The sequence below is a fragment of the Rhamphochromis longiceps genome, linkage group LG6 (assembly GCF_057381845.1).
Source record: "Rhamphochromis longiceps isolate RC_006_pf linkage group LG6, R_longiceps_female_GT1.1, whole genome shotgun sequence".
In the NCBI taxonomy this organism is placed as follows: Eukaryota; Metazoa; Chordata; class Actinopteri; order Cichliformes; family Cichlidae; genus Rhamphochromis; species Rhamphochromis longiceps.
Window position 1 is genome coordinate 28343448 of NC_140562.1, and position 9049 is coordinate 28352496.

The window sequence follows — 9049 nt, forward strand, 5'->3', positions numbered from 1 at the left end:
GCTCGAAATGCGGCCCTCAAATGCGTCCATAATTTCCCTGAATTTTAAGGATGGGTCGGTGTAGCCTTCATGGCCCAACATATCCCAGACTTCATAGTGCGGTGGTGGTGTGGATAATTTTGCCGAAAAAAAACGGTGGAAGCGGAGCGGAGGAAGAGTAAACTTTCAGAAGTAAGTACTGAATATTATGTCACTTATTTATGCGCAAATATTTTTTTAATGAAGAACATTAAACCATTATTGTTGGCCACATGTCGGGAAAGTTATGTGACATTAGTCATGTCTGTACTTTCAGAATTAACTTGGTTTTAAAGCCTTTACTTTAAAAAAAATATATATAGTCGACCTTAATCTTACAGAGATTGTGATGATTTTGTGGATAATTAAAGTCAGTCATATATCCACAAACACAACAAGCTGAAAGTCAGTGATGCTGCTCGGTTTGCAGTCCTGAATATCACAGCACAAGGAAGATTCACTGCACTGTTAATGTTAGCTATGTTATATTGCTGCCTCTGTTCGGTGGTGTCGAGCCAAACGGACTTTAACGTGTGTTTGAACGAGCTGACGGTTCACTTGTTAAGCTGAAAGAAAGATGCTTTAATCGCAGGAGTCACACATGTGTTCACTGTACCATCTGGGAACTCCTCTTGTTTCGTAATAACACAAACACTAAATCCTCCTTCTTTTGTGCTGTTTTGTAGCAGTGTATACACCTGAGACTGTCACCTATCTGTCTGTCCTGCACTCTCTCTCTGTTTCTTTTTCTCTGATTGTGGAATAAAAGTATGAACATGTGTTTATAAGTCACACTTGTGTTTGAATCCTGCAGCTTATCACACATTTGATTTCCATGTGTGACAACTGCAAGTGTCCAGAGTGAGGACAGACTGAGGGACCCACTGCTGCACATCATCTGTGAGGCTTTGCACCCCTGATGATCCACCAGCAGCAGCTGACAGATGGAGAGAATAGACAGACTGTTCCCTGTTTGTGAAGGACTGCTAGAAAAGTTTAAAATAACTAATTGTCTGTCCTGAATCAGTCTTATTAGGTAATGTTCAAATAATTTTATCATTCCAGTGTTTTCAATGTGGGAGAAAGTACTCAGGGCCTTCAAGTTACACACTATGAAAGGCAGCAACAAGTTTGATGTTCAGAAACCTAAAGTCTGTATCAGCAGCAGAATGGACCTAAAAATAAATGTTTGTTCCAGTTCTATGAAGCTTTGAGTATTTTGGATCAGTAGCACTGCTGTGTTTGTTGCATCATATTGCTGTAATTGTTTATATGCGTTATATATTCTGAGGTAAGTTGATCTATAGTGTTACATCATATTCTATAAGGATGTTATGTGTTTGTAGACTTTCTGCCCAGTTTGACCCATTTAGCAGAAGTCAGCCTGTTTAAGGCTCTGATATCTATTCTGTATGACTTAAAGCAGTTATGACATGGTCTGATTTTCTCACCCAATAAAGGAATATTTCATATATCAGTCTACTCTTCATTTTATCAGAAACAGTTATCACAGCTTGTACATTTTCTTTTTATAAATATATGTAAGCAATGAGCCAAATTTAGTAATGCCAACATGAAGGAACAACATTTGTCTCTTATATATGATACACGTATATATGCACTGTCAAAGATACTTGTCTTTGAGTGAAGATTTAAGGTGATAATACATATAAATAGCTGCAACTTGAATCTGTACTGAAGCTCAGTATTTGACACAGAGTTCATGTTCACTGCTGTAATAGCTAATAATGATTAATATAATAACTAGAATATTGGCCATATTATATTTACATTACCAAAGTGATATGACTTTAGTCTCATGAACAACATCAGCTAATTCTTATTTACTAATTAATCTTGAAATAACTGTTCAGTACAGAAATGAAGCCCAAAAATCATGTTTTACTGTCCTGTGGTCTCAGCCTCAGATACTTATCAAATCACACAAAGCTCTTGTAGAAACAAACAAACAAATGAACAAAATATGTTCTCCCTCATTTCTGTCAAACCAAGTTGTATGACACGTTTCCAGCGGTTAGTATCATGGTTGCTAGGCAACCTGGGAAGCGCGACGGAGACTAGACCGTCCCATACAGACAAACTTGCCGTTTATTTTGCAAATCGAGCTCAACACTGCCCCTAGCGTCCTGGAGCACTTCCGTTGTGTTTTGGATTTTGCAAGTGTTTTGGAATTTGTACGTGTTTTGGAATTTGCATGTGTTTTTTAGTTTGCAAGTGTTTTGGATTTTGCAGGTGTTTTGGAATTTGTACGTGTTTTGGAATTTGTACGTGTTTTGGATTTTGCAAGTGTTTTTGGAATTTGTACGTGTTTTGGAATTTGCATGTGTTTTTTAGTTTGCAAGTGTTTTGGATTTTGCAAGTGTTTTGGAGTTTGTACGTGTTTTGGAATGTGCATGTGTTTTGGAGTTTGCAAGTGTTTTGGATTTTGCAAGTGTTTTGGAGTTTGTACGTGTTTTGGAGTTTGCATGTGTTCTTTAGTTTGCAAGTGTTTTGGAGTTTGCATGTGTTTTGGAATTTGCATGTGTTTTGGAGTTTGTACGTGCTTTCTCTCTAGGGGCCACCGTACACAACCATAAGTCTAGGCCTTTTAGTCCAGATTCTCTTCACTTATGTTTGTAAAATGATCAGGGAAGCTACTGCAATTTTGCCTGACCCAACCCCCGGGCCACGAAACACCCAAAAAGTTGGGGAACGCTGGTCTAGAGAACACTGGTTAGCTAATGCTGTCGTCAAGTAGCCTATCGCTAGCAAACAAACAGCAAGCCAAGTGAGGAACATATGTATAATGCTTACCGTTTATTAAAGGAAAGTATCCTAAATTGACTTCAAATTCGGCGGACAGGCGAATTGACTTCAAATTCGGCGGACAGGCGGCGGTTTCTCGCTTCTTCACTTGTATTTCGAAATACTCGAAGGCGGGTATTTCGAAGTCGCAAAGGAATGACGTCACAAGAAGGTGATTGGTCACTTGCAATGTTGAACCTGGAACAACATTAATTATGATGATGTGGGAACAACGCTGACACGAGGAAATCAGATCGTCCGTTTATTACCAGGCCTCTGAGGAACTTCAAGACATGTTGAGGAGGTCATTTAGCCATTTAAATCAGCTGTGTTAGATCAAGGACACCAACCCTTGAGATGTGGTGTAGAATAATATATGTACAGAGTTTTACACCAGAAAGCCTTCAAATATTAAAATCCCCTCATTATCAATTTAAGACTGGGCTTGTCAGTTAAGTTGGAAGCATCTTGTGTCCAGGAGCTAAAATATTGAATGAAAACATTGTGTTCTTTTTGTCTTTCCAAGCATTTTCCGCATCTTAAAACGACTCTTCAAAATGTGACATTTTTTTTCTGAATTTACTTTTAAACTGTTGGGTTGCAAACCTCTCTACTTTGATCTTATCTCACATTGTCTCTGAAGTCTTCTGGTTTGTTGCAAACCTAAGACAAAAGCTTTCTGCTGGTAACCATTTCAAACAAGCCATACTTGTTTGTCCATTTTCTAATTATACCTATATGAACTTTAACATTTGGTATGCTAAGGCCTGTAGCTCTTGGGTTTTTTGCATTTTCTCTGACCCTTAACTGAATTTGCCAGGATATCCACTGCTTTTTTGTGAATAATCTTGTTTTTTGTAGAATACTTAAAATTGTTTGGAAATGAATAACCCTTCCTAGATCGATGTGCATCAACAGTTGCATCTCTAAGATCATTGCTGATGTCTTTCCTCTTTGGTGTTTTTGTCCTGAATGCTGCAAACTGCTAAAGGTTTGTGCTTTTATAGAGTCTGTATTTGGATGAAGGAGTCACATTTTTTTTCTTTAATTTGTCATTTGTTATGGGTCCAATTAGAGATGACTACCCTATGAGTTCTGACAACAATAAACTTCCCTGTTTTCAGTTACCTTAGAGTCAGTTGAATGCAAATAGAGGGTGTTACAGATACCCGAGTAACACTTGCAATAGTCCTAATTTTACTAACATAAAAGGATAAATTTGTGATCTCATGTATCCATGAGTATCAGTGACTAATCGGGGAAGATTATCTCAGTGAATAAAGAAAACATCAAATGCACTTTATTACAGCCCACACAATGCTCCCTGTTGCATGTGATTGGATCGATATTCCTCAAAGAGGTCAAAGTCTTCCTTCGATCATCCCCTGCTGTTTGCCTTTGCTGCAAAGGTTAACAGCACAAGTGAATAAATCCTGCATCCAGAGAAATCTGTGAGGCTGTGAAGTCAAAATAGAGCTTGGAGGCAAACAGGGAGGCAGTAACAAAAGAAGAAGGAGGAAATCTTGAAAAGCACAAAGGAGACATTTAAAAAATGAAGTGTGTTGTTCTGTTGCTGAGTCTGCTCTCGGTGGGACGCTCAGCTCCCGTGAGCAGCTGTGACACTCTGATAAACCCAATAACTGTCAACACGGATGAGGTAAGTTGCTTTGGAGCAAACTTGTCCTGATATTGGCTCTTGGAGGGAGAAAATTTAGAAAAAAAACCAATCCATTGTCAGAATTACAATACAATTAAAGACTTCATATTGAAATTTAGGGGTAGTGAAGTCCTGGGATTGCATCCAGCACCTGGCTGGTTGGTCTGTGTGGAGTTTCCATGTTCTCAACGTGTTTACACGGGCGCTCTCGAAGTACTCCGGCTTCCTCCCACAGTCTAAAGACATGCAGTGCTGATTGTAAATTGGCTGTAGGTGTACATGTGGGTATAAACAGTTGTCTCTCTATATTAGCCCTGCGACAAACTGGTCACCTTTCCAGGGTTTACCCCACCTTTTGTGATGTGACTGCTGGGATGCTATTCACAATAGAACACAGAAAACACATAAAATGTTTAAAGTGAATAAATGTCCTATTTAAAGAAACATATTGGCTCATTTCAAATTTTCTGGCAGAAACATCTCAAAAAAGTTGGGACGAGCTCCTGTTTACCACTCTGCAGCATCCCCCTTTCATTTAACAACAGTTTGTAGACATCAAAATGTTTCCAACTGGTGAAAGCTCTGGACTGCAGGCAGACCTTTATTCTGAAATAGTTCCACAGTTCCATCTTTGTGTCTCTCAAACTCTACCTAAGATGCTCTTTCTATACCCAATCAATTTAAACAAGTTTTTTGATGTTTTTTGATGTTTTGTTCTGAATAAAATATAGGGTTTTGTATTTTAAACATACTTAATTCAACTTGTGCCTGTGTGCTCCAGATATTGGGAAAATGGATGTATGTTGGGGGAAGCTCTGACCTCCCGGGAAGCCGTTCCCTGGCCTTCCTGCTGACCAGCGCCTGGGTGAATATTACTACAACTGCCAACAGTAACGTCCTCAATATCCTGCAGACTCAGAGAATGTAAATGCTCCCTTAAGCAATTTTAACACAATAGCTGAAGTCATTTATACATATTTATTTTCTATGTTTATTTTGATATCTCTGGAGCTCTGATGCTTTTATTTTCTTCCTCACAGAAATGGTGACTGTTCGAGCATGACGTATGATGTGGTCTTTGAAAACAGCACAATGTTAATCAGTGAGTAAAGAATGGCCACGGAGGTTTTACATGCAGAGGAAACCTGCAATCACGTAGTTTCTTGTGATTTTCAATCTCACGAAACTGTTTGTTTTTTTGTTTGTTTTATACAGAGGAGCCTTTTTACCTAAAGGAGGTCTACCTGCCAACTGGCTGCTCTGACTGTGTGCTTGCTTATGAAGAAGTCATCTCTGGGAAAGATACTTTTACCAGCCTTCTTCTATTCAGTAAGAAACACACATCCCACTATGCCATGTGTGAATCCAGAACTCTTTTTTCTTCTTACTATTGTTTTTTGAAGCATGAAAATCTGTAGAAAAACCTTTAGCTACCCCCCCCCCCCCCCCCTTTTTTTTTTGCTCTTTATTTCCAGGCAGGAAAATGAGTGTCTCTCCTGACGTTGTGGAGACGTTAAAGAAAGAAGCAGAATGTCTCCGGATGTCATCACCCATTATGATGGACCCAAACAACGGTGAGAGTTTCAGCACATTTCTCAACAAACTGTGTCACTATTATGTCATAAAAGTTGTTTGTTTGTTTTTTTATTTGTATTCTTTGCATACACAGAAATCTGCCCTGACAACCTCCCGCCCTCAGAGGGGCTCAGTATCCTCAACAGCTTATTAGAAAACAAGATGGCACATCGAGTTGCGAGAGTCCTGGATGTTCTTTTTGATGTGTTTGTGAACTGGTAGTTTAGCACTTTTAATCTCTGCTAAATGTCCCTTTAAATCTGAGAGATTGGCCAGTTTTTTTCACATCTGTAAAACATATTTAGACCAAGTTATACGTGTTAGAACACAAAGCAGAAAACAAACTATGTCAAAACAACCATTAAAGGTGAGGAAATTATGAAATTTTGTCTGTTTTAATAGTTCATTATTTTTTGTTTTCCTTTTCTTTCCCTGTTCACATGTTATTTTGGTTTTATTTATTTATTTTTGCTTGTTTTTATTTTTGGTCTCTCTTTTAGTTGCTGACAGTTCATCATATGAAACCTAAGGTTTGCTATGATGAACAAAACCTTGAAAACCATGTCACTTGACACTTGGATTAAAAACTATCTGTAGGAAGTCTGTAACATCAATGTACCTCTTAGTGAATTCAGAATACAATATTGCAGTCCACAGTAAGTGGTTTTAAAATCAAAGTCTTTAATTAGAAAGTGAGACAATTTTTCTGCCTGACGTGTATTAATGAGCATATATGGAGAAATGTATTAATTTCTAGTGACCATTTTTACTCCGTGCCAGCAAAATACCAAAGATCATCTTACTCTATGGGTCATCCAGTCTGAAATAACGTAGACATCCCCTTGCTAAGAGAAGTTAAGGACATGATTTTTGTGAATTAGTATTATCAAGTTGCTCTAAAACCCCCTCGGAAAACCTTTGGTCAATCCAGAATGCTGTAGCAATTTGCTTTCTTTTAAATTCAGAATCAAATTTAAAATCCGCCTTCTCATATCTTTAAGACCTCACAGTTCCTTGTGAGAGCACTTCACTTTCAGACTGCAGGCTTACTTGTGGTTCCCAGAGTTCCTAGAATGCAAAGCAGGCCCCTCTTCTTAAAGAAACTGATGGACATTATGGACAATGCCAGACATCCTCTGCACACGGCCATAAACAACCAGAAGAGTCTGTTCAGTGACAGGTTGCTTCTCCCAAAGACAAGAACTAACAGACTTAAAAACTCCTTTGTCCCACACGCCATCAGACTGTTTAACTCCTCCCTGGAGGGGAGAGGGAGGGGAAACAGGAGGACAAAGGAGGGGGGAACAACTAAGCAGTAGTGCCTCTTCACCTCACTGTGCAATACCTTTTGTGCAATACTTTTGTAAATAGTCAACGGTGCAATAGACTCAATACTTGAAATGTGCAATTCACTTGTATTTTTATTTTTATTCCTATTTATTCTATTTATCCCCTTCGTATATTTTATTTATATTGTCTCTGTATTTATATATATATATATATATATATATATATATATATGTGTGTGTGTGTGTGTGTGTGTATTATATATATATATATATATATATATATATAATATTCTGTAACTCTGTAACTTCTGTCGGTGCTGTGCTTTTTTGGAAATCGAATTTCCCAGAGGAACCCACCCGAGGGATTAATAAAGTTCTATCTAATCTAATCTTCTGTGGAAAAAGTTCCCAGTTTGGATTTGAGGGACAGACACTCTCTCTACTTTTAAGATTAGTCTTAAAATTTGTATTTTGGATAAAGCTTATAGTTAGGGCTGGATCACATGACCCTGAACCCTCCATTATGCTGCAGTAGACAGTGATAGGTAGTAGTTCTTCTTGGATCTGGATCTTTCTCCTTGCCTTTGACCTGTCACACTCTGCTGTTTGCTTTTTTCCCCTCACACCTAACTGTTCGCAGCACATGACTATTACCTGATGAGCATGTTTCTGCTGGAAGTAAGGGTCTTTACCTTTCAATATAAAGCGCCTTTAGTTAATTGTTGCTGTGAATTGGCACTATATTAAAAAAACTGAATTACCAGGAAAGCATTTTAGTTCAATTCAATAGAAATAGTGTAAGGGAGGTGGCTAGTGTCATTATGGATTGCTGGCACAATACTTCAGCATTTTTTCACTACTTAGGTTGATGCAGTTTTTCTGTCATCTTCCTTTCCTCAGATTACGACACAAAAACAGACGAATACATCACCTAAACTGGGCTGAGCCTCATAACTAGAGAACACACTTCAAAGTCTGAACCCATCAGCAGATGAGCCAAGATGATTCATGTTGCTGTCGCTGTTCTCAGCCTTCTCCCTCTTGGGTGCTCAGCTCCTGTGACAAGCTGTGAGAATTGTAGCGGTAGACTACTGTTCCCATAAGGCTGTGTGTGTGGGGAGCTTCCGGGGTTACGAGAAAAGTTGGAAAACATCACCCGAACACGCTGCGTCCAGTGTCATCATTTATACGTGGTGTCAGAAGTGCGAACGGCGGTCTCCACAGTTTTTTTCCCCCCCCCCCGAGTACAGTACGGTGCAGTTAACTTCGAGAGAAGTTTTCGCATCGGTAACCCGAACAAGACCGGCATGCAGGTGAAGCGCAGCCGAGGCTGTGACCGGCGCTAGCAACAGGGCGCGGTCGAGCACGAGCCTCACATGTCGGAGGGAGGAGACGAGGTCGGAAAGCTTGGATTCTGAACGCGGGGAAGCCAGGGATCCACACGTCACGATGGCGACCACGGTACAAATAACACCCCCAGAAACATTTGACTTTTCTCATCCTGCCGAATGGCCAAAGTGGATCAGAAGGTTCGAAAGATTTCGCATTGCAACCGCTCTTGATAACAAATCAGACGAGTATCAAGTTAACGCACTCCTGTATGCTATGGGAGACGCTGCTGCTGATGTTTTGGCAGTTTTACCACTGTGCGATGCAGATAAAAAGAAATATGCTACTGTCAAAGAGGCATTTGACAAACATTACG

The 9049-nt window shown here is 39.4% G+C and overlaps 1 protein-coding gene across 1 annotated transcript; it reads left to right on the top strand.

Annotated features, from left to right (window-relative positions):
• Nucleotides 1-4250: 4250 nt before the first annotated feature.
• LOC146668186 (uncharacterized) lies at nt 4251-6426 on the top strand. Its single transcript, XM_085410065.1, has 6 exons — nt 4251-4480; nt 5262-5404; nt 5521-5582; nt 5696-5809; nt 5956-6054; nt 6150-6426. The coding sequence occupies exons 1-6, from the start codon at nt 4376-4378 to the stop codon at nt 6275-6277; spliced, it is 651 nt and encodes a 216-aa protein (XP_085266191.1). The 5' UTR covers nt 4251-4375; the 3' UTR covers nt 6278-6426.
• Nucleotides 6427-9049: the final 2623 nt, after the last annotated feature.

What these genes read in the sequence shown, in the direction of transcription:
- LOC146668186 (XM_085410065.1), top strand. Translation starts at nt 4,376, where the DNA reads ATGAAGTGTGTTGTTCTGTTGCTGAGTCTGCTCTCGGTGGGACGCTCA. An exon ending in TAACTGTCAACACGGATGAG is followed by an intron (nt 4,481 to 5,261) that starts GTAAGTTGCTTT and finishes TGTGTGCTCCAG; the next exon opens with ATATTGGGAAAATGGATGTA. An exon ending in TACCAGCCTTCTTCTATTCA is followed by an intron (nt 5,810 to 5,955) that starts GTAAGAAACACA and finishes CTTTATTTCCAG; the next exon opens with GCAGGAAAATGAGTGTCTCT.